We start from the raw sequence: 25,235 nt of genomic DNA on the forward strand, positions 1-25,235 counted from the left end.
TATGGATGGCAGATAGTTTATTAAGATGAAAATACACAGTATTTTACAAGACATTCGTGTCTTCATTTACACTAACTGTTTTCTGGCTTATTTCCCTCTTCAGATACTGGAAAAATCAACACATGTACACAAACACATAATTCAATTCATTCAGTCCACCCCACCCCAAGTGAATGTCCCACCCACCCTGCCTCACACTGCAGCGACTGTACACCCCAAAGACATCACATATTGCATTAAATTATATATATATATTTTTAAAAACGTTTAGTAAAAAAAGCAAAGTTTTTGAAAAACTGACAACAACGATTAACATATTTACAGTTACAAACAAAAAAAACAACCTCTCCGCCTCCGTCTGGGTACATCCCAAAATACCACTGACAAGCCTCAATGTTGACAATCCTCTTATAAAGATTACAAATAATCTACAGAGCAAGTGTTTTTGTGTTGCACCATTTTACCTCACTGTTGCTCTTTAACAGACACCCACACAGGGCATGAAGCGTGAGAACAGACCGAGCTTACACCACAGTGGTGCCGAGAGTTCACGGAGTTTGGCGTCGACTCTTCAGCGCCTGATTGTGCCGCGCATATCCTCGTAAACATCGTTGACCGGGACTTGTCTTTTTTTCACTGTGCTGCGCAAGGGCTTGGTCTGGGAGGGAAAAGACAATGCCGACTGTTATTTGCAGGTCACGTTAAGCGATTTGATTATTATTCGCTGAATTTTGTGAAGCTTGTTGTTGCTGAGATTTCAGTCTCTCTTCATCTTTGTAACAATACAATTTCTAAAGAGGCATTTTATGATTATACGACTAATGATGTTTTAACATTTACACACAAACACAGATGCTGTCACATCAAAGCACATACCTTGATGATGATCCATATGAGGAAGACCGTGAGGACGACAATGAGCACAGCAGCACAGATGACCACAGAGACCAGGACCAGGTCACCCTGGGACTGCCCAGTGCACACAGGCCGTGGACCTGGTGCTGATTCGCTTTCTAGAAATTATATTCATATGTTATTAAATTGTTTTTAGTGTAAAGTTGTAAATATTTCTGTTTCATTAGGATTTTTCCCTCCATCTGTATTTTTTCATTCTGACATCACAAATTAAAAAAAAAAATAATTCAGAGAAATCAAATTTAGAGCCACACAAAAGCAGAAACGCTCCATTTCTGTAACACCAGTCTGTTTAAAAATGAAACACTTTCTGCCTCTAATATAAATAACAATAAATATAAACAGTCTGATATTGATTGATCACATGAGTGATTAGTTCTACATCTTCCTCTACAATACTTTGGTGGATTTTGTTGTAAAGCACATGTTGAACTCTTACATGGTTTTTGTATAACATAAATGTCCAGTGGAAAACTTTCAGCTCTATATAAGCTCTAAATAAATTGTTCAGACTCACCTGTCACCACCAGCAGCACAGACCCATTGCCTCTTGAGGTTTTGAGCTCATAGTTGCTGATCACTTTGTACACGCACCAGTACGGTCCTGTATCATCCAGGGTCAAGTTTTTGAGGAGAATATCCACATTGGGGACTTGCCCATGAAACTGAAGTCTGTCAGTAAATTTTTGGTTAATAGTAGATTTTTTTAAATCTGTCAAATAAAAAATGTCCTCCTCCTCATTGAGGCCTCTCTTCAAATACAGCATCTCCTGATTGGAAGCACTTTTGCACTGGATGGTGACTTGCTTTCCAACTTTTATCCGTATCACCTCATAACCATCTGCATAAAAAAAGACAACACTTACAATCATATCTCACAATACAGTTTGATCAGCATGAATGAACTCTTCCTCCTTACATCATTTACTGTAACACACCTGTCTCAGCCTTACCTGCAGCAGTCCTAGCTGTGCCATAGAGACAAAGGATGAGAATGAAGAGGCAGACAGCAGACATGCTGACAGTCAGTGTCACTGAAGGCTCAGTCAAAGTCTAACTATTCAACAGGAAATGTGTGCATGTTTTTACCACAGCGCCTGACACACTTCTTGAAAGCAACACATGACGTAGTGGTAACAGTGAGTGACAATGAAAATATAAGCACCGTGCATTCATTATCACTGGCAGAGCATTAAAGCCACCTTTAATCTGAGGTCAAACCAATTTAGCATTTTAAACTTCTCTGGTTTTCAGGCGGGGTATTGTCACTGCTTCATATGTTTTAGGAGCTTGCAGTTGCTCAAAGGGGGGAAAGATGCAACAGGACAAAGACACCTGACAAACAAATACATTAATATGCTTTTCTGCAAAAATAAAGAGCTTTTATTTAATGATAAAATTCCTCAGCTCCTCGGGTCACTATAAATGTGTGTGATCTGAATGAAAACGAAACTGTTCTACATCAAACATTTCTTAAGTATTGTCTCTGGGTGATATAGACTATGTATGTTTATGCAGTGTGCACAAATCGTGTCAAAGTAGGCCAGGATATTGTCAACAGAGGCTGGAGGGCCATTTTTAGAACACTTACATCGCCCCCTAGCAGCAGAAAAACAGATATTTGGTGTTAACCACAGACTACTGCAGACTGATGTTTATCTTGCGAAGTTTTCACAGCCCTCTGAGTACTTAGCAGGAACTAAGCTCACTGCACAATTCAGGAGCTCATCAAGCCACCTTTTAAAACACTAACTTGAATTAATTGTTTCCTGTATGACTGTATCAGTATTGCACATTGTTGTGGAGGGATTTTGGCCCACTGTTTTTTGCAGTGTAGCTTCAGTTCACTGAGGTTTGTAGACATTTGTTTATGTACAGCAGTCTGAATTTCCCACTAAGCATTTTGATAAGCTTGAGGTCTGAACTCTTACTGGCTCATTCCAGTAGCACTGTTTTCTTTTTAAGTCATTCTGCTTTACATTCTTCCTACTGCATGATATCATTTCAGACGAGCCTTAACAGTCAGACACATGGCCTCACATTTGACTCTAGAATACTTTAGTATACAGAAGAGTTCATGGTTGACTCAGAACAACCAAACCCAAGTCATCACCCCTTCAACAACATGCTTTGTTAAAGATGCAACTTTGCAAACCTGAGCCATGCTGTCACGTTCATTTTACATAGAAGAGACCCTGGCAACCATTTAACACAGGTCATGCTACTGTTAGTGCTTGCTTTCTTTGCAGTTTCTCTGAGCATTGCACAGTCTGACCTTGAGATGAATTCATTGGGAAATCCACTCCAGGAAAAACAATTAATGTGTGCTTCAGATTTCACTAGTGCTTGCCTGGTGGAAGCATCCTCTTTCATCAGTCTGTCATAAACTCCCTGCCTGCTTGCAATCAGCCTTTACTTTACTACCATCTTGTGGCTGCAGTTGCTATAGTCACAGGAAGCAGGCTTGTCTTTGACCCTACTGAGATCCACAGGGCGTCCCGTCAACAAAGGCTTAAGCTTTTCAAGCTGAGATGCAAGCAGGTTTTTTTCTGCTTGCTTTGCACGTGCACATTGTGGATCAACCTCTGGTCCTTGATGGGAGACAAGTAGCTGCTGGCTCTGACTTCACAGCCTAAAGGGGAGTGTCACAGTTAGTGCAAAAGACTCAAAAGCTCTACAAGACTTTAATTAAGACTTCTGTATTCATAACAAGTAAGAATTTATTGCTAATATTACATAATAATATTATCAAAATATTACCAAAGCTGCTGTCCAAACAGTGGTTTTCAAGTCTTTTTCTTTTTGTCAGTTTAAGGCCGATTACCACAGGGTGGTATGACAGGTAAGATTGACTGTTCTCACGGGTTGCTGGCACATGTTCACTGAGGTTACTTTCATGGGTGTATTCCCAGATGTATTTACTGGGAATGCTTTTCTTCTGCTACTCAGGCTCCAGATACAGACAAAGTCTCTCCAAATCCACATGTGATTATGTCTTCGTGAGTGCAAAAGCAAGAACAAGTGATTAAAACGAGTCTGAAAGCTGAACTTTTACGAGCCATGGAGACAACCCTGTTAAAACCTCTGCAAAAAACTTCCACCCAGATAGAAATCCACAAATGTTTCTTTTGTTTAATAAGCAGGGAGATTTAAGAACTGCACACATTCATATCCACGGATGACTTCATGGGTATCATAAAGAATGAGTTAATGGTAAAAACGCCACTGCAATTATTTTTGTCCCTCAAGTCTGCTTTGGTCAGGTTTCCCCTGCGTCTTTGTTTGAATTCCTGATAAACGATTTTAAACAAAAATAACAAGAATTTCATGTTTTATTAGAAAAGCAAGCAACTTTAAAAGACAGGGACTGACTCTAAAAGAAAAAAGAAATACATCTCAACAATGAAACAGATTCGTGAACAACACAGGGTCAGATACATAATTAAATCAAATGTCCATCTGAACAGGAACATCTTTGGCTGTTTTGTGTTTTTTTAAAGTTACCTCTAAATCATAAAAACCAAGCTAAGTTTTTCTTTTCTTTTCTTTCCTTTTCTTTTCTTTTTTGAGCCACTACCCCAAAAGGCCCAATCTCGATCTGTCCTAAAATGAGTCCTTGTGTTTCCTTACTGAACTTATGCATAAACTTTATGCCTTCAGTATGTATCTACAATGTAGAAAGTAGTAAAATAAAGAAAATACATTGAATGAGAAAGTGTATCTAAAGTTGGTTTGGTTTCTGGATTACTTAAGATCTCAGACGTTTTCAGCGCATCATGACACGAGTGGTGCACACGGGGACTGACACAACCAAGTGGTTTCTTGAGTAATGATTTCAACATGTGGCAAACCCCTGACTTTCTCTGTCTATGTGTGGTTTGGATCACATAATCATTATCACTGGTTTTCGTTTCTACTAGACATGGACCAGCGAACTTGGCTTGCAAGCTGGATCCTACCATAGATAACAACACCAACACTTTCTCTCCAGGCTGGACACTTCTGTTACAGTTTTTTTTGTTTTCATCATAATGAGCCTTTATCTTAGTCTGTGCATGCGTCATATTTTCCTGTGCTAACTGACATGCAAAGTGGAGTCTCTCGCGAAGACTGCTAACCTAATCGAGAGGAAGTTAAGGAAAGTTATTCCTTGGTCAGAATTTTGGGAGCCCAAAGGTAGAAAACAACTTAATCAGGTCCTTTATAACAGTTTTGGCTTGTAGTGTACATAATGGGACAGCTTTTGGGAATCTTTTCACTGAGCACCTAGCCATAAATGTTTGAACAATATCAACAACATCATCAAATTTACACGATCGCTCAAGAGTAACCACACAAATAGGGAACACACTTGACACAGGGAAAACTCTCCCACCAGCCGAGTCATTTCCCAGAATAAATGAGACTCCTTTAATCAGTAACTGGTAGGTCACGATGACCTTCACTCTATTGCTATGGGTGAATCTCATACCAATACGTCTGAGTTACAAGCAGTTTTATCCAACAATGGCAGGACAGTGTGCAACATAAATGACTGATGCACACCTGTCAGACCTGTTGAATAGAGAAATCACCTAAACAAAAGCTGTCTGACAAAGTGAGATAGGCTCAAAGATTGAAAAAATCAACACATCATGCCACAATCTAAAGAAACAAATGAGACACAAAGAGACTAATGTCTATCAACATGGAACGGGTTCCAAAGCCATTTCTAAGGTTCTGGACTCCAGAGAACTACGGTGAGAGCCATTATGCACAAATGGGAAAGACCTGGAACAGCAGTGCATCGTCCCAGGAGTGGTCAACCTACTAAGATTATTCCTCACTGGGCTCAGTTAGGTCAGAGTTCACAATTCAACAATAAGAAAGAGACTGGGCAAAAATGGCATCTACTGGAGGATTCCAAAGAGAGAACCACCGCTGAGCAAAAACATCAAAGGTTCGTCTCATATTTGCCAAAAAACCATCTTGTTGATCCCCAAGACTTTTGGATATTCTGTGGACTGACGCTATTTGAACGTTTTGCATCTTGTTACATCCGGTGTCAAATTAACAGCATTTCATAAAAGGAACATCTTGCCACCAGTCAAACATGGTGGTGGTAGTGTGATGGTCTGACGCTGCTTTGCTGCTTCAGGATCTCAGTAAGTTGCTGTAATTGATGAAACCATAAATTCTGCTCTCTGCCTGAAAAGATTATTTCTGGCTATCAGTTTTAAAAAGGACAAAACAAAAAGGTTTTGGCATGGCTTAATCAAAATCTGGACTTAAATTAGACTGAGATGTTTTGGCATGATCAGCCAGGACCTTCATAACCAAAAATCATTTCAACGTGGCTGAATTAAAACAATTCCTGCACAATACGGTTACTGTCACATATTTCAGGTTGGTTTGGATGGATTTTTTCCTTTAATTAAATAGATCATCATTGAAAAACTGCATTAAATGTTTGTCTTTGTCTATTACTAAAATTTATTTGAGGATCTTAAATAACATACGTGTGAGAAATATGCATAAACCTAAGAAACCAGGAAGTGGGCATACATTTTCACAGTATTGCGGACCACAAAAAACCAAAAAAAACCCAGAGGTCCTCATTCTTTTTAACGCTGGTCTGTTTAATGCTTGTAGACTTGCTGAAATGAAACTCATTAGATGAAACACAGTGACATCCTCTGCAATACTTATATTTTCTTGTAAGCCCCTGTGTTGAAATCCTACTTGGTTTTTGGACAAAGAAAAGGTCTGGGGGAATATGTTCAGCTCAAAAGGTCTCTCTAGAAGAATAAATGAACGAATGAGGCTCCCCTGTCACCACGAGGAGCACAGACCCTGAGCTTCTTGTGGTTTTAACTGCATAGTTCCTCTCAGTTATTTTGTACACGCACCTGCACAGTCCTGTATCTTTTAGGGTCATCTTTTTTTTGATGGGGAATTTCCCATGAAGCTGGAGTCTTTCAGTAAATTTTTGGTTAATTGCAGATTTTTGTGTAAATCAGTGAAAAAATGTCCTCTTCCTCATTGAAGCCTCTCTGTGAAGGCTCTGCGCTGGCAGACCTTCACAGAGAGGAGGAGGGACCAAACGCAGACACTTAGAACAAATTATAATTTAACAAGAGGTGAGCCTTTATTTGTGGCTGGGGAAAAGGTACAAAACAAAAGGCAGATGGAAAAATGTGGATTCATTGTAACTTTCTGTCAAGTAGTCACACTGTTCTGATGGCAAAGGCAATAATGGAGGAGCTACTCATTACTGAGTTCAGATCTCAGATATGTAAAGTCCACAGAAAATCGAATTCCTCAAAGAAAAACCACTTTTGGTTTCACTGCTTTTTTCACAAAGCACATCACGTTGCAAAACCAGACACTGACTTTAGCTGTAGTCAAAATATACGCAAGTGACAATAAATATCTTTAACTCCAACTTCCAGGTCAGACACTTCAAATTACAAATGTATGTGATGCACATGGACACAGATTATGTCTCATTACACCTCTAAAATATTATCATTGGGTTATTCGGACTATGTTTAGAAAGTCTACAAATCATGCTGGTAGGATGACAGTAGTTCAGTGTCTGAGTCTCCATTTGGGTCAGATTTGATTTCTTGGTTTAAAAAAAAGCAACCAGATTACATTTTATTCAATTAAATATTTATTTTCCATAAACCACAATTATTCAACTTACATAGTTTCCCCTCATTATTTCCCCCCACTCACAGTTGCTCTGAGCCCAACAGAGGGACCCAGGCCACAATCTGAAAACCGCTGATTTACAAAATTAATTATCCACAATCATTTATATGTAAAAAAAAACATGAAATTCAAACCGTGAAAGTGACATGAATTTAAACATGTTCATGTCAGTTCAATAATTAAAAAAAGAAAACAATATTTGAGCTTAACTGTGATGGAGTTATATATCATCTATTTTCATACAAAGCATTTCTAAATATTCTGCAGCGTCAGTGCCAGTGGTTCTTTTGTTGTACTTTTACGTTCTAATTCACTGTTACCCATCTTTCTCTGAGACACATACAAGCACCGAGGAGTGAAAATAGACTGAGTTACCACAAAGCTTGATCTTCAGCACTCTGGTGCAGAGTTTAAATGGTCTCATCTCGTCTTCTTCTTGCTTTGTTGTGCAAGCGGTTGTTCTGGAAGAAAAACATATAGTGAATTGTGGGGCTGTTGTACATTATTATACTATGATTATTAATATAGCCACCAATGGTCTGTGCAAGCTCTGTTTGCTGAGGTTCTCTCTTTTCCTCTTTTTTTGTCATTAGTCTATCTTCCTAAAAGATAATGTCTGGCCAGCAATTTTTTATACATTTGGTGGTCAGACATGTTGTAAAATTGGGCAATGCAAAAAAAGAAAAGAAAAGAAAGAAAAAAATCAGCTTTAATATGAAATTTGTTTCTGGCATGTTGCTGGTCCAGCTGTACAGTCATTTATTGTAATACGTTATTATTCTATTACAGTGATGTGTGGTTCTACTTCTGTGGTTTTAGACATGCTTATACCTTGATGACGATCCAGATGAGAGAGGCGATGAGGATGACAATCAGCACACCAGCACAGATCACCACATAGACCAGGACCATGGGCGTGTCACCCTGTGATTGGTCACACTTAGGCACTGTAGGTGAAGGTCTGTTTTCTAGAAAATATATTTAGATATTACTTCAGTGTTTTTATTGTGAAGTTGCAATTAAGTCTGTCTGTAAAATATCTGTCCACTTCTATTTTTATGTTCCTACGAATACAGCAAATACATTTTGACAGCACTGCCGGCCACACAAAAGAAGAAGTGCTCAGTTTCTGTAAAACAATTTAAGAACATGTGTGAACTTACTGACTCACTCACTTGGTGGATTGTTGCACATATTGTACTCCTGCACAGCTTTTGAATAAAACAAACAAACAAACAAAAAACACTCAGACTCACCTGTCACCACCAGCAGCACAGACCCATTGCCTCTTGAGGTTTTGAGCTCATAGTTGCTGCTCACTATGTACACGCACCAGTACGGTCCTGTATCATCCAGGGTCAAGTTTTTGAGGAGAATATCCACATTGGGGACTTGCCCATGAAACTGAAGTCTGTCAGTAAATTTTTGGTTAATAGTAGGTTTTTTTGAATCTGTCAAATAAAAAATGTCCTCCTCCTCATTGAGGCCTCTCTTCAAATACAGCATCTCCTGATTGGAAGCACTTTTGCACTGGATGGTGACTTGCTTTCCAACTTTTATCCGTATCACCTCATAACCATCTGCATAAAAAAAGACAACACTTACAATCATATCTCACAATACAGTTTGGTCAACATGAATGAACTCTTCCTCCTTACATCATTTACTGTAACACACCTGTCTCAGCCTTACCTGCAGCAGTCCTAGCTGTGCCATAGAGGCAAAGGATGAGAATGAAGAGGCAGACAGCAGACATGCTGACAGTCAGTGTCACTGAAGGCTCAGTCAAAGTCTAACTATTCAACAGGAAATGTGTGCATGTTTTACCCACACCACCTGACATCATTTCTAAAAATACTTTTCATACACAATAGTGTTTGTGGGTAGATTTGTTACATATGTTGTCAGTGGCAGGTCATTAAAATAAGACTGAAGATCCGATTGGTTACACTAGAAGTGAAAGTGGATGTTAGGCTGTCTGTGCTTTTCTTTTGTGCTTTTTACTTGTTAATTTTTTAGAGATTTGGGACATTTTTTAGAGTTTGGAGTAAAGCAAAAGGCCAAAAAAGGAGAAAGTGTCATGTAGTGATAGAAGCACAAAACAGGTTTCATGCCATTCTTTCAGTTTTCACACAAGGAAAGCAGTTCACTGGCTCAACACAGCTCTACCCAAAGAAAGGCATTAGGCAACTCTTGAGTAAAAGTCAGTCTTACCTGCTCTGCTTGGGGCTCCAAAAGAGAGACAGAGGAGGGTTATCAGCTGTAACCAAACGACAGACATGTTGACACTGATAGTTATGTTTCACACAAAATCTAATTCCTTAAAGAAAAACTGCTTTTGGTTTCACTGCACGTGACATTGTGAATCAGATATTAACTGGTTTCGCAAGTAAGCAAGAAAAAACAGACCAACTGATGGTTTTTTTCAATGTGTTATACTGAATTGCTCATACCTCATATTTGACATACATGAACACAGACCATGTTTCATTAAAGCTCTGAAAAATATCATCATTGAGTTATTTATGGGGGTTTTATTTCTATAAATCATGCTGGAAGGAGTTTAGTGCCCACAGAGGAGCTTGTGCATCGCCCTCTAGTGGCACAAAAACTAACTTTGTTAACTTTGGCACAAGCAGTAATGCTGAATTAGAAGTCTTGCTTTCAAAATCTGAAAGTATTGTGCTAGCAAAGACCTGTTGATTCATCTGCTGTTCACTGAAATGGTCTCAGAGGATGGGTCGTTGTTAAGAAGTCATTTTTAAGAAAGTGAAACAGGGAGAAAAGGGTGACGTATGCCAAATTGCACAACAACTGGGCTGAAAATCTGCTTGAACAGGTCTTATGGATTAATGACTCCAAATTTGAGTGTACTGAGGTCAGGAGAGAAGTGCAACAGTGAGTGTTTTACAGTTATCTGTAAAAAACCGTCGAGGTTCTGTCTGGGCTGCATTTCAGCCAATGATGTTAGGGATTGATTGATCCAATCATGAACACATGAGATTTGTTTCATCATGCAGTACCACCTGGAAAGCATCTGATTGGCCTTCATTTTTCAGTATTCAAACTTGTTAGAATTATACAGTCTTGCCTGTTTGCCTTATTCATTCTATTTCAGTGTATGTTTGCACAGGTTTCAATGAATCACTGATTTCCCATTGTCCAAGGAAAATATAAAGAAATTAGTTTTCTATTAGCATTTTAGGTGAAATGTTGATAAGATCCTTTATTCTGGATTTATACGCACCAAATGTATGTTTTACAAATCATTCATTTAAAGAAAAAACAGACAAACATTACTCAGTCATAATTTGAAGACATGCTTGTAGTAGGTTTAATATTTTTGAAGTTGGTTAAATGTTTATTGTCACACGCAACAACAAAAATGATTTAAAAAGAATGTTTTGAACATCCTGACTGTCTTTGAAGTAACCGTGTCACGCTCACACTGTCAAACCTTTTTCAAAGGAACAGCAGATTATGTTCACTTTAATTCAGAAAATCGACAATGGCAAATTAATTATTTAAAAAGTGCTTTAAAGCCGACGTTTTTAACAAGCAACAAACAAGATCCTGCCGTTAAAATCCCCACAGGGGCCTCAGTGCAAACCACAACCACACTGGGAAAAAAATGGTTGTGCGTATGGGAGCTCGCCCATAGACCGTTAAATCACAGGGACCGGAGTATGAAGCAGCAAAAAGCGTTAAAAGAAAAAAATCTAACATAGATATTAAAACAGACATATCCAGCCACGTTTTTCAAGGACAGATGGAGAATCATCATTAAGTCCTGCTGCCAAGCCTGTCAGCCATCCCAGGGAGAGTGTAAGATATAAAAAGATGACCTCAAAAAGCACTGACCTGAGAGAACTGTAGGCTCAACCAGTCAATCAATAACTACAGAAAACAGTCCCTCCCCTTTTTGCTCTGTCTGTTTCTCCTCAGGGACGGGATAAAAAAAAAGGTCCCTGTCCACCCCATCACTCTTTTCTCCATCAGTTCCCTTCCTCCAGTCTCATCCAGTTAAGCAGGTTCAATCTGATTGGAAGCAGATGCTGCGAGCAGGGCTTTTATGTGGCCTTTGTGCCTGCGGAAACAGCCCTGCCCCATTTGCCTACCAGTGCTTCCTGTTTGTGCTCCTGGTGAGTGGGAGGTTTTTTGAATTTGCAAGATAATCAGGATGATTTATTTCTGTTCACAGCGACTGCACAAAGGCAGCTCAGCACCTTTAATCGGCTCTTCCATGTATAGTTTTGTGATAATCGCACAATCTTCCTTTAAGCAGCCTAGAAAGGTTGCTGAGTCAGGCCAGTATGACTGCACGGAGGTATTGATTGCCTGATTGTCACTCAGAGATGACTCACCTCATTTTCCCAATCTGCTTCCGTGCTCACGCAGCCTTTCGGATCCTCCCGAGACACAGGAAGGCCTCATCTGGACTGCACATGCTTTAATGGTCCTGTCAATACACTTAAGTTGCAAATGAGCAAGGATGCTGAAACATTCATCGCAGGCATCAGTTAAATAAGTTGGCATATGGCTGTGGGGGAGGAAAATGTAATCTCTCGTCTTTCTATAAAGATTAGTAGGATGATCGGGGGGGATAGAAAGGGGAGTCTGTTTCCAAAGCAGTTTTACTGATTAGCCGCTGACCAGGAGAAAAAAAGGGTGAACCACAACGCTGCAGTTTTTCTTTGCTATGACTCAAATAACGCAAACTCCAAATGAGTGTATTTCTAAAGGGTCTATGAAGTATGAGCACCTCTTGTTTGTAGAAGCAGGAATGTACAGGTAAGAAAATGCAGGAATCCTACATGAGAAAATCTGATAGAAGTATTAGTAAATATTATAATCTCAAAGCACCTGAAGAATTATTATTACATGTGTTGTTTTATCATTAGTATTTATGCACTAACACACTGCATTGTCACAATCTAATCCTCTGCAGCATGACTCAGTTTTATAAACTGTTAAACGTCACTGTCTATGCTTCAAAAGTCATTAGAAATATGTGGTGGAAGAAATATCTAAATGAGTGCACAGCATATTGAAAGACAGTGCTTGAATTGTGTCTTGTTACTTCCCACCGGTGGTCATATGTGCATCAGAAGTAAACTGTGGAAAACACCAAGGATCTGGGCTGATTCTGTGTGATAGGCTGTAATAAAAAGCACAGGACTTTCCCTGTGGATGTAGCACTTAGAGAAAACAAGCCTTCATTGAGTGCACTCCGGCATCCTGGCATTTCTCCAGGGCAGGAAGTTCTTTTCCTGATCTTGAGTGACCCGTGCATGCCTTTCTTGGCAGATGAGGGCTGAAACATACCTCTGTGCCACAGAACTCTACGAACAGCTCACGGTTTGGCTCTGAAGGAGCCAGCGTTGTCAGAAATGCTCGAAATAATCTTGATAACTTGTATTCGGGTCGTAGACCTGCGTAGATACGAGCGATTCACTAAAATGTTGTAGTCTGGTTAATCAGGTGGGCCCAGCAAACACACTAGCCTCAAATACTCTGGTGTGGTCGCCATAAACTTTAAAATGACCCATTTTTGTTGTCTGTTATGGCTGAAGCGTGCTCTGAAAGCCAGAAACTTCAAGTCAGTGAGTAAAGATCAGATTAATCGTGTCTGATCTGTACAGAAGGATCTGCCTTCTAGACCCCCACGGATTCATAGTAAGAGGCTTAGAAAGAGTCATCGAGTCCACAACAGACCACCATTCAATCAAGGCGGGCTGCTGTAATGTATCCTCCCGTATGTTTAGAAGGGATCATTACAGGTAGTGATGTTTCTAGCACCTCATGGCTCAGAATCATGGGTTCTATGTATGTGTGATTATAAATTCCCCTCTTGCACTGAGTGCTCCGATTACCACTGGGCTCACTGTTGCCTTCACCATCCACATCTCCTTGAGCTCTTCTCTCAGCTCTTGGTACTTTTCGAGCTTCTAATCGTCCTTTTTCTCTGATGTTGCTATCACTTGGTATCACCACATATACCATGACAGCTGTCTTCCTCGCCTTGTCTTCCACTTCTATGTCCAGGTGGTTAGCCATCACCACTTTGTCCATCTGGCTTTGTCATTCTTAACCACCTTAGGGCGCGTCTCCCATTTTGACCTCGGGACTTCCAGGCCATACGCAGTACAGATGTTTCTGTATACTATGCCGGCCTTTGCCTGCTAGCATCTTGCACCCTGCTGTGTTGTGCTGAATTGTCTCAGGGGCATCTTTACACAGCCTGCACCTGGGGGTCTTGCTTGGTGTGATAGACCCCAGCCTCTATGGATCTTGTGCTCAGAGCTTGTTTCTGTGCTGCCGTGATTATTGCCTCTGTGCTGTCTTTCAGTCCAGCTTTGTCCAGCCATTGGAACGATTTCTGGATCTCAGTCACTGATGTATTTGACAGCACATACCGTGCATGGACGTGTCCTTACATGATGGTCCTTCTCCTTGCTCCGCTTCGGTCTCAGGTTTCTGCTGCCTTATCTATTCACTGAAAAAGTGGTCATCTTCCTCATGTCCTCATGGATGTTCGTTGTCTCGTCCTGGATGGTAGTTCTGACACTCACCAGTCCTCTGCCTCCTTTCCGCTTATCGTACAGTCACGGGCTGCTAGACTTTCATTAGTAGGCTGTGGTGTCTACAGCAGCCTGAACCGTTGATCAAAGGCAGGATGTATCCATGCATTCAACCTCTTAATGCCGATTTCTGCCCCTACCATTCAAATGCAGCAGACTCATCAGACCAGGCAACATTTTTGTGATCTTGTCCAAATATTATTGATATCATGCGAATTGTATCCTCAGTGGCACATAGAGTGATCTTCTGCTGCTGTAGCCTGCCTGCTTCAAGGTTGAGCTGCGTACTTTGGTCGTAATGAGTTGGGACCTTTTTTGGAGTTATTTCTTCCTTCTGGTCATCCTGAAACAGTCTGACATCTGGTACAAACAGTATTTTCACCCAGTGAACGGCTTTTAGATATTTGCATTAAAGCGCAGCTAAACAGGTTTTCCTGTATTCCAGGAGAGGACTTCTAATCACTGAAAAAGCAACTGTACTTGCATAGTTGCTGTTAATAACACTTTGAAGCCAGTTCTATTACATTGCGTGTATATTTTTACTGTATACCACAAACATCTTCTCAAATACAACAGAACTGTAAATTTCAAACCACTTAATGCGTAAAGCTACCTCTAATTGAGTTGAAGGCAACTTTATTTTCCAAAAAAAGCATTCCAGCAAATCTAAATCCCTGTGGGTGCAATTCACCAGAACACAATAGGCGAGGTATTTAATTCAGGAGTAAAAGAGCGGAGCTGATATTTTACAAGTCTGATGTGTTTAACAAAACCCCCAAGTGCTTTTTAAGAGAATTACTTCTGTGCTTTGTGTATTACTGATGATGCTTAAGAAGTTAAAGTGCTCAGGTTAAGACCAAATAAAGCCATCTCTGAGCAGTGCTGGTAATGGCCGGGTTCTAAAAGTAACATTACGTCTTGTATGAATCACTTTTCACCTTTCGGGAAAAAAGACTTTTGCTTTAAAAAGTCGGAGTCAGAGCAAAAACACCTCTCCTAAATCAAGCACACTGTAACCACAGCCAAATATCCAGTGTATGATGTCATGAAGAGATAGTGCAGTTTCTCTTTTCACATAACTGGCAGCAGCCATAGTCATTTTTTTCCCTTTTTTCGGCTGGGCAGATTTCCAGACCCAGAGCCTTTCTTTGCTCTCTGTGGCTGCTGCCTTCAGGCTCCATTACAATGAGTATAAATAATACTCAGCGCCTTGCTTTCAGACATCTATGCACTGAAATGGAGACTTAGCAGATCCTTTCATGTCTACATTTTCTATATCTTATCCTAGACTACTATTACAAGATAACAATAAAGAAAAAACAAAACAAGCCACAGCAAATTAATATGAATCTTTATTGTATTTAGAAATCCACGCATCAAATCTTTTTTTTTTTAATCTTTTTTTTTACCATTTACACCAGGGGAGAGAATGAGGGACAAGCTAAACGTCATGCCTTTCCCAGCAGGCGAAATGCGCTACAGGATGGGCTGAAATGGAAAGGGGAGATACATAAAGTGCTTTTGTCAACAGTTTTCTTTTTTAATAGAAAAAAGGATCAAAACAAAAGGTTTGCAGGTGGAGGGAGAGGACACAGGGGTCCATGGACGTGACGGCATGAGTGCATGTGAAGGAGGTGGAGAAGGTGGTGGTGTTGGAGGAGGGGGGGAGAAGCAGAGATGTTGATGAGGAGGAAGAGAATGGTGGTTGGGGGTATTTGTCATCAAAAAAACCAAAACAAAAAAACCCAAAGAAAAACAAACTGACTGGTCTCAACCCAGGATGAGGCTGGACTTGCCACCAGGGGGGTTTCTTCGGCCGCCTGAAGCAGCGCTGGCACCTCCCGACGGGTCGGAGGGCTGTGGCACCTCCTTCTGCTGCTGATCTTGCTCCTCTTGCTGATCTTGCACATCTTCAGGATACTCTACAGCAAAAAAAAAAAGAGGGGGGATAATGTGTTATTGTGCAGACCACAACAATGGGTGATGTGGCTCTTATTTTGTTCTGCAGTTTTTCCAGATGTTGCAGTTTGGAGTGGACCTCAAGCTCACAGCGGCTCTCCAGAGCAAAATATGGACTACTGTCAGCAATCTTAGACAGACTATGGAGCAATAACTGGCTCAAGGTGACCCCACTTTTAATATACGAGTGAGGGGACTCTCCAGTAGTAAATGATTATTTTGGATGACTGAAAAACAAACAAACAAACAAACAAAAAAAAACCAAACCCAACAAAAGCAAACAAACAAAACCCATCCTTCTATCACTGGAAAAACTGGGCCCTATGACAGGAAATCGACATCTATCAAAATTTGACAAAGCAGGCAAAATGGTAACAATAAAAATAATAAGGATAATAATGAATTCATACATCTGTGTTAAATCTACACTGCAGACATGAAATGTGCAAAGAAACATAACTACACACTGGTGATGACACAGGCACAGGTATAACTGCTGCCAATGGCTTGAACTAGATTCACTGCAGAAACATAATTCTTCTGTCCTTTTACTTTTAATGTTGGCTAAGATTTCAAACTGTGTCGCTTCTTTTAAGTATTGCACTTAAGCAATTATGCAAACACATAAATATGATCCTCCTGGTTGGAGCCAGAGCAAACTTATCAGCTAGCTGGATCTATCAGCACTGAACACTGCTGAGATGGAAAGGGTTAAAGCTGGTTTTATGCAAATTCTGGCTAAAAACAGTCTCCACACTTCAGCTCTGTGGGCTCAGCGGAGTAGTTGAGGGCAGCCCTCTTTAAATGAGTAAAATCACAGCATTAAAGCATCGCCGTCTTTTTATCCATTACCGCCTGAATTGGTGCAAAAACATTAGCACATTGCATGGAGACCTTTCATTTAAATCTTAGAAATGAGGGCAACATGTTCCTTTTTGGAACATTTTGAAATCTTTTTTTTTTTTAGAGGTATAATACACACTCAACTGCTGAATGTGCTCTGTTTGAACCCTCAGTGTGGAGGGCCTGTAGCGTTAACTCGGGACAACATCAAAGACATTAGGTGTGCTGAATGTCGATCAGAAGCTGATATATTTAATCTCTGTTCGCCCTTGTCTTATCAAAAATGTGCACTACTGGCTCGTCTGCTGGGAGAAGAAACTAACTTAGAGGGCAGTAATGAACTGGCTTAAGTGCTTGAAAAGTTTTTGATGGCATGTAATTGCGAATATTTATACACAACACACTTCAAAGTGCGCACACACAAACGCACGTGCATTCCAGTCATTCAAAGGCCGTGCAGAAAGTGAGCTTTGATTTAATTTTCATTATGGTATGCGGTCGAACCTTCCCATTAGCTGTGGAGCCAGGAATTCTGCTGCAAACATGCACCTGGAGGTTAATAAAAAGCTTTTCATACTCAGTGGAGCTTGCTATCAAACAACAGCTGCTCGACTACACACCGACATACCATCATGACAAGGAAAAACCACATCAAAGAGCCCACGTTGTGTTGACTCAGAAAGGGAGAACATGTGTACTCCATGCTTAAAAAAACCAAAAACAAAACAAAACTGTATGCCAGCAGCAGCATACCAGACCAGATCAGTCGCCATAATCTGATCTTTGCAGAGGGGAGAGTGAAATTAACGGATCTGTTCTAGAGCTATACCGAGGAGCTTCTCACGACCAAGTCATGCAGTTCTGTTTAGACATAGTCAGACTGTGACAGAAACCTGAAAGCCTTTTTATAAAAACACCCAAGTGCTCAAGACACTTACCATCATTTCCTTGTTCTTGGCCGTTCTCAACCTGCAATGAAAACACAAGACAGGAATGTCACATCTCTCCCCGACCTGGCTCCTCTGCTAACGTTTCTTCGTTTGAGAAGAAGCGTTTTATATACAACCACAAACCCAAAAAAGAAAAGGAATGCTGCCAGGAAAATAATACTGAACATCCACAAGGCAGTTGCATATACAGGAACTTTTGTGCAAGCACTTGTAATTGCGAATGATTAATGACAGCACTGCTGTGATTTTTGACCCTAGTGATATGTTTCTAGGTTGGCAGGTGGAGTCGGCCGTTGTGTTTTCTCTGCCTGTCTTTATTTGGATTCTACCCATGTCGACAAAACGAGGGCCGCCTCATTCACACATTAAAAGGGATTACAAATGTCAGTGGAGGATATCTACCCAACAACATATCCTGGGTCTGTTTCAAACAGACGATAAACACCAGGGTTTCCACCAATGTATTAACAGCTCGGCAGCGCGCTGGGGTCAAGCTGGCTCAATGCCAGTCCTAACCACTGGAAACTGGTTTTTTGGACCCAAGTTACACTGATCGAGTTAATGCAATCTTACCATTTCTGTTAATTACACATAAAAACAGCTTGAAAGAAATAAAGTTACAAAAATGAATAAAGAATGAGAGCAGATCTTGTGACTTTTTAGATAAAGTGAAGCGAATGATTCGCGGCTCTCATCTCTCGCTCTCTGGGATGCCGTGCTTCGTTGTTCTCTGTCACAGACTTAACAAAACTCTCTTGGCAGCAGTTGTGAACTCATCTTTCCCCCCAATGACTTTTTCCACTGAACTGTTTAGAATTAAAGTTAATCTATGACAGTGTTTTTTTCAGCCTGGTACTTGGCTGCGGCTCTGTTTTGGAAACAAAGTCTTGAAAGGGTGAACGGCTGGTACCTCTCGTCTCTGATTCCAGACCAAGGCGGCCCCAGAGTTGTGGATGGTGGTCAGCTCCGGCTCAGGGTTCTTGGGGAAGAGGAGAGGCTGCTGTACTCGCCTCAGCGGGGCCGACGGCTCGCCGCACAGGGTTCCTGTAGGCGCCCCGCCTAGGCAGATAAGGGATAGACAAGAAAAATATGCTTTCAAACTATTTAGAAAATAAGCTAACACTCTAACACTCATGGCCCTTTAATTGTTTGGGGTTTTTTCGCTCCTCTTTTTTGGTCAGAAGATTACACTGAAGCTTAACAGGAAACCCAAATGGCAAAACATGAGTAAGGCTCCAGAGCAGCACAGTCATACCATATGGACACTAATCCAATTAGTGACAAAGCCACCCCAGACCCAAATCTCTCTAGCCCCACCAATCTACCATGCTCATCACAATACTCATTTTCTCAGATTTCTCAGATTCACTGATAAAACATCAGCTTGATTAGAGGCTCAAATAACACAAGACAAGAAAAAAAAAAATCATTGGGAACTAAACAGGAAACATCACTAAATCCGTTTGAGCGTCTGCAACAGACCCAGAAACGAAGTGGAACGCTTCCAGGCAGACAACCTGAATGCCAAAACTCACAAAACCCTGCAGCGCCTGCACTCTCCTTTAGCAGAAAGAGCTTTAAAAATCCTGTGTTGGCCCACTGTGGGGAGGCAGGCTGTGCTAGCTCAAGCCACATAAGGTAACAGCTATAAACCCCGAGGGCCAGGGAGGGGACAGACCGTCTTTGTCATGAGGAGAACAACGGAAAGCAAAGAAGAAGAGGAGTGGCCATTGTTGTTAATAGAGTGAAGTGATTCAGCACTCAACAAGCGCGTCTTCATTACCGGCTCCACATTAAGGAGTCTGATAAATTCTCTGGACAGTCAAGAAATATGAAACGGAAGAGGATTTAAGTAGATTGATGGACCAGAGAGATGCATTATGTTGTCATTGCTATAGGCTTCTACTTAACCTTATAGATCTCCTGGGTCTATGGCATAAATATATTATAACGCTGAGCCTACTGAGCTTTGAGACAGCAACAGCAATCATGCGGCTGATGGTAGTTTCGTTTTCCCCCTCTTATTTCATGTAAGCACTCATGTGGTCAGAAGCTGAGGTTACTTGCACATACCCACAGCTTTGGTATCTTTAAACCTTAAATTAAATTTTACTTGCCATACATTTTCTTATTTTCTCACATAAACATGACCATAATGAGGTCAGTAGTTTTTTTTTTTTTTTTCTTCAACTCTTGGCTCTTTATGACTTCAAAGAAAGCCAACATACCTAATATGGTCATCTCAGACACATGGCTCTGGCTGTGGGCCAAGAAGCCTCACCTGCCATTTGTAAGTTCCAACCAATCAGAACAAAGGCAGCTTAAAGGAAACGAGGAAGGAACTAACAGAACTTTCAGACAGTGGATGACCCCAGAGGCTTCAACGAACCCCAATACAAGTTAAATAATGATCATTTCTCTTGTATAACCCCAATAATAATAAGAATTAGAATAATGAATATTGCTGAATGTTAGAAAAATAGGTCCCCTTTAAAATCCTAGGGAACATCCTGGCTGAACAACAACCTGCTTCTATGTCAGTAAAACAGAATACAAGACAAATCTTTAAAAGAAAACCATCAAAGTATAGTTAAAACAAAAATAAGTTACATTTTTTAAAAAAAAAACAAGTTTAATTTTTTTTCTTACATTTGCCACTTAGTAAAAAGACACACCATGAAAGTGAGGAATCAGATTCAGGCATTAAAGGACTACCTTGGGAAAACCCCCACCGCCCTCCCACCTCCTAGTTTTAGCCATGAGGACAGCGCTCCATTTATTTTGTTTTCTGAAAACTGTGGCGCCACCATCTCTTGTTTAAAGTAACGCTTATAGCAGCTAATCCATGCTTGTTTTCTGTGCTCTTATTTTGTCAAATGTTTCTAAGGTCGTTTGAGACTGTGCTATCATAGCTAAACTTATAAATTGCCCAAAGGCAAAAAATACTTTACAAAGTGGCTCTTGATGGTTGAGACATGAAAAGGTGTATTTGATCTTAACAAAACAAAAAAAACAAAAAAAATGTACACAGGGCTGCACGCCAAAGCAAACAATGAAACCCGTTCATCTGCAGCATGGGTTCAAACACAGGCCACATAATAGATCGCACAATGCTTATAAGGCTTTAGATTGTTATTAACCTTGGTCATTCAAGCAGAACTTTATATCCTCCTCATCCAGTTGCATCCGTTAAAGTGGGACAGCTGTGGTAGGCTCTCCTCAACTTGACCCAGAGTGAAACAATGCAAGCAGGAAAAGGCTTTGCTGTAAGCAGCTGCTGGCTGCAGAGGTCAGAGGCTGATGTAACGATTTTAGGCCAAATTCTTCATCGTCCACACTCACCCAGAAAATCTGATACGCCATGTAAACAGTTTTCCACAAAGTGCCCAGTGTGAAAACATGTGATCTCAGGCTTGTGAGGCCCTGAGCTAAAAAGCAAATCTGCAGAAATGCCACAGAGCTCGAATTTTTTCCCCCTTTATGCAATGTATTAAATCACTGACTAACTGGACCATCTTTAATTACAATCAGTGAAGCCAATGCATAATAAAAGATCCAAACCTTGCCTGGCACTGTCAGGCCACATTAATATTTCACCTACTTCCTCTGGCTGTTTGCGGTGACCTTGAAAACTCACAGTGCCACTCACAGGTCTCGTGGCCCCGGCTGCATTTTTCTGCGTCTTCTTGCACACTCAAAATAAGATGTCCTCTGTGGCTGCAGAGGGCCGCTAATTTCACCCACTGACACATTTTTAACTGACGCATTTCTTTCCATAGAGGACTGATCCTCAGCCCCATTTAACAAACCCTCACTTTGAATTACCCTTACGTAGTACTCTGGGGATTTTTCTCTTTTTCTGTGCTATTACTCTTGTGGGATGCTCTTTCTGACAACCCAAACGGAAAAATTTGGGATCTCTATCTGTTCCTAGCTTAAGTTAGAACAATTACTTCCATGGTGTGTGGGGTTTTTTGGTTTTTTTTGCTTACTTAAGGCTTCTGGTAGATCTGTCTGCTTTTGCAAGATAGAACTTGCTCTTCGTGTGTGTTTATACAAGCTCCCTGATGTAAAACCACAGTTTCGTGTAAATCAAACCTGTAAACCTTGATTTAAGCTCTGATACAGTCACATGGAAATTCCATCAATCAAGAAATAAATGTTAGAGTGAATTACTAGGTGGATTGTTCCTCCGATGAGCGTGAGGGTCATCAGGTTCTGCAAAGATGCTGGAGGCCATCTTGTTCTTGCGCTGGGGCGTTGTGTTGTCATCTGTGCCAAAGGAGAAGCTGGAGTCCCCACCCGGCGGTCGTAGTACCCTTAGAAGCAACAAAATGACAATTTTGACGTCAGCTGGAATGACACCCCGTCTACCATGCTCCTATCTCCCTCCCCCCGCCGCTCCATAACCTCTCGCTTCAAACTGCAACACAAGGCCTTCACGTCACACACCACTGATCAGATGCACAGCGCAAAAATAGGAAAAAATAAAATAAAATCAATAGTGAAATAAAACATGAGGTAGCCCCAAGCTACATGCAACCTTCTCTCTACTCCACCCTAAATCTTTTATAAACATACCACACAAGAAAGAAAGGAAAAAAAAACAAAAAAACATGAGATACCAGCAAGGTCCCCCCCACTCTCTAAGCCCCGGCTGTCAGCCTGTCAGACAGACAGTCCCAATCTCTGCCCTGCAGCTGACTCCAGTCGCATATAATCACAGAGTTAGCTGGCTAGCTGCTGCCTCTCTTCAGCGCAGATTCCTTTGCAGTGACATATGAGGGCTTGTGTCTGCTTCTAGGGGGAATAATTACACAATTATCGCATTTATTCATCAAATCTGACGTTTATTTTGGTCACAATCGCACAATGGAAGTGAAAGGTCTGAGGTTTACGCTAAATATAGGTCATGTAATATTGGGACTGTTCTAGAACAGCACAGAAAGCCAGGATCCAGATACACAGATGACAAACAAAGCCTACTTTCCACAGACTTTCTTCCACCATGAACCAAACAAAAGGAATTCAACAGCGAGTAGGGAAACCCTTTTTCTCCTCGCTGTGCTCAAGGGCAGCTGGGGTGGACGACAGACACCGAGGTGCTTGCAGAGCCACTGCTGGACCCCTCCCTCTTTTTTTTTTTCTTTTCTTTCCACCATCAAACTCTCCTCTCCTGGAGCCCCCTAAAGTCACCAGCTGACACACCGAGCAGCTGTCCGAGGGCCAGGCAGGCAGATGGGAGTAAAAAAAAAAAAACAACTCTGCTCTTGAAGCACAGCTACAAAGAAAGCAACCAAGACGAGGGGGGAAAAAAAACAAACATCTCACACAGCCCAATATACAACAACGTGAATTTGCACATTTAATTCTTGGCTGTGACAACATATAATGCCTAAACCAGACTTCACCTCCCGGCCAGAGAGGATGAGCTCATGCTTTCCACATACACACACAGATTGCGACGGTGGGGGAAAGCTTTGAGCTGGCTGGCAGCAGACCCCACCCTAGAATGAACCTGCAAATAACATGAGTGAAATGGCAGTCATGTTTGGAAGCCTTAGGCCACTTTAAGGCAGGTGAAGCTGGGTAGGATACTGCTAAGGTCCAGAGCCAAAGATGGCATGTCTGATAAGGCAGGATAGGAGGCCTTTGATTTTAGCCTAATTCAAGCTGCTGCTCTACTGATCTACTTGGTCGTCCAGAAGCAGAAATGACCAGCAGCTCGCTAAAGGGGGCTTTAAGGGGGAAAAGGCAGAAGAGCTAAGGAAAGATTTACAGGCTTAGCTAGCTCAGAGCCCCCACCCAAGCCCCCTGCATCATCCGAAAGCAGCATGCGGACTGACCGACATTTGACATGCTCACTCAGACTCAGCAAGGGCTAACAGTGGCAGTATAAAAATCTCTAGCACGCCCTGAAATCATGCCTCGTTATAAAGGCGGCCATAATTTTAAGGTTTGCACTCTTCCCTGTAAGAAAAAAGAGAAAAAGGAAAAAAGGGAGGAATGCACGAAGCCGACATATCATCACTTACAGGAAAAGACTCAGCGCATGCTTGGAGGATGACTCTTAAACTGAGTGTAAAACCGGGCATCAGGCTCGCGACCCCGCTTAATGAGTTTCCCTAAAACTTCCTTGAACCAAAATTCAAGAGATGATGACATTAGCAGACCGCGGTCTAGTCTGGGACCTTTCCTGTAATCAATCAAATGGACTCTATCGTTTCTTTTCTTTCTTTCTTTTTGTTTTGTTAGATAAAATGCAACAAAAAAAAGAACAAGTTAACAAGACGTTAACAACTCCAAGAGCAGAACACTCACAGATCTTTCCTTCCATAGAAGGAAAGAAAGAAAAAAAGTGGTGACTTGAACTATTAAAAAAAGTTATTTCGCAGTCTAGAGCAGCCAGCGGGGAGCTGACGTTAGGCTTAGGCAGCTTTGTCCACTTCTCCTTAAACAGAAATGTGGAAAAGATCCTGTCGAGCAGTTTGTTTCCGAAACCCAGGCATGCTAACCTCACTAACTTCGTGTAGCTAAAGGGTATGGTGCATCAGACACCCAATAAGATTATCTTAATTAGCTAGATTATGTGACAGTTTAGCTAAATCCAGAAAAATCCCTCGCCAACCACCACCGGGCTAACACAGCCTGTGATATTCTGTAGCAAGCGGTCTTTGAGCAAAAACGAATAAAAGAGGCGTTTGCTAGCTGAGAGGCTTTGCCCGCATCCTACTTCTTTTGTTCCTCCGTGAAAAGGCTTTCGGCTCCTTTTTACCTGGAACTACTTTTAGCACCAGGCTCCACTCCTTGAAAGGTGGTTGTCGTCGTCATCTTTTTTGGAGTATTTCGATGTCTGGCAGTAAGAAACAGTCAATTAAAAAAGTAATGGTGGGGGGGATAAATCCTCCTCCTTGCCCGCAGGGATGCGACGGGATGTAGACTCCACCCGACACTGAAAAACATAACGAAGAACAGATCCGCTGGTTCTGCGGTGCCAGCCCACCAGACCCAACCCACCAGTATTAGACACGTTGTGATTGGACAGAACGGTACAGAACTCGCCTCTCATTGGACAGAACTTTAGCAGTCGGATATCTTGTTGGTGGCAGGTCTCGGGTTCCTGTGAGGGATCGGACAGAAAAGACCACAACCCCGAGGGCTCTTTCCCCCCCCGTTTTCATTTAATAGCGCTGATTGCGGCAATCTGCAAAATTATTTTAAAGAATAAAGTTAGAAAATTGGTATACTTTAAAACTTCTTTCTTAACTTCCAAGCCACAAAGGCTCCTCTC

The 25,235-nt window shown here is 41.3% G+C and overlaps 3 protein-coding genes across 6 annotated transcripts; all 3 read right to left on the reverse strand.

The window, feature by feature from the left end:
- On the reverse strand, window positions 1-1,967 carry LOC146576034 (uncharacterized). 2 transcript variants are annotated; one of them, XM_085271034.1, is made up of 4 exons: window positions 1,869-1,967; window positions 1,433-1,756; window positions 877-1,013; window positions 1-658 (listed from the first exon to the last, which is right to left on the reverse strand). In XM_085271034.1, exons 1-4 carry the CDS (start codon window positions 1,930-1,932, stop codon window positions 572-574), a joined length of 612 nt encoding a protein of 203 aa, XP_085127160.1. In that variant the 5' UTR covers window positions 1,933-1,967; the 3' UTR covers window positions 1-571. The 2 variants fall into 2 exon arrangements, with proteins under 2 accessions (XP_085127160.1, XP_085127159.1); XM_085271033.1 differs by having other exon boundaries at window positions 1,854-1,955.
- Window positions 1,968-7,581: 5,614 nt separating this feature from the next.
- Window positions 7,582-9,932, reverse strand: LOC146576035 (T-cell antigen CD7-like). 3 transcript variants are annotated; one of them, XM_085271037.1, is made up of 4 exons: window positions 9,826-9,932; window positions 8,868-9,191; window positions 8,443-8,579; window positions 7,582-8,072 (listed from the first exon to the last, which is right to left on the reverse strand). In XM_085271037.1, exons 1-4 carry the CDS (start codon window positions 9,890-9,892, stop codon window positions 8,022-8,024), a joined length of 579 nt encoding a protein of 192 aa, XP_085127163.1. In that variant the 5' UTR covers window positions 9,893-9,932; the 3' UTR covers window positions 7,582-8,021. The 3 variants fall into 3 exon arrangements, with proteins under 3 accessions (XP_085127163.1, XP_085127164.1, XP_085127161.1); XM_085271038.1 differs by lacking the exon at window positions 9,826-9,932 and adding an exon at window positions 9,304-9,396; XM_085271035.1 differs by lacking the exon at window positions 9,826-9,932 and adding an exon at window positions 9,289-9,384.
- A 5,594-nt stretch (window positions 9,933-15,526) lies between these two features.
- On the reverse strand, window positions 15,527-24,923 carry LOC146576036 (jupiter microtubule associated homolog 1-like). The gene is made up of 5 exons (XM_085271039.1): window positions 24,720-24,923; window positions 22,121-22,263; window positions 18,855-19,003; window positions 17,933-17,963; window positions 15,527-16,114 (listed from the first exon to the last, which is right to left on the reverse strand). Exons 1-5 carry the CDS (start codon window positions 24,773-24,775, stop codon window positions 15,963-15,965), a joined length of 531 nt encoding a protein of 176 aa, XP_085127165.1. The 5' UTR covers window positions 24,776-24,923; the 3' UTR covers window positions 15,527-15,962.
- Between the last annotated feature and the right edge of the window lie 312 nt (window positions 24,924-25,235).

This window comes from Mchenga conophoros, linkage group LG4 (genome assembly GCF_057382185.1).
Source record: "Mchenga conophoros isolate Kocher_MC1m ecotype Shallow Benthic linkage group LG4, M_conophoros_male_GT1.1, whole genome shotgun sequence".
In the NCBI taxonomy this organism is placed as follows: domain Eukaryota; kingdom Metazoa; phylum Chordata; class Actinopteri; order Cichliformes; family Cichlidae; genus Mchenga; species Mchenga conophoros.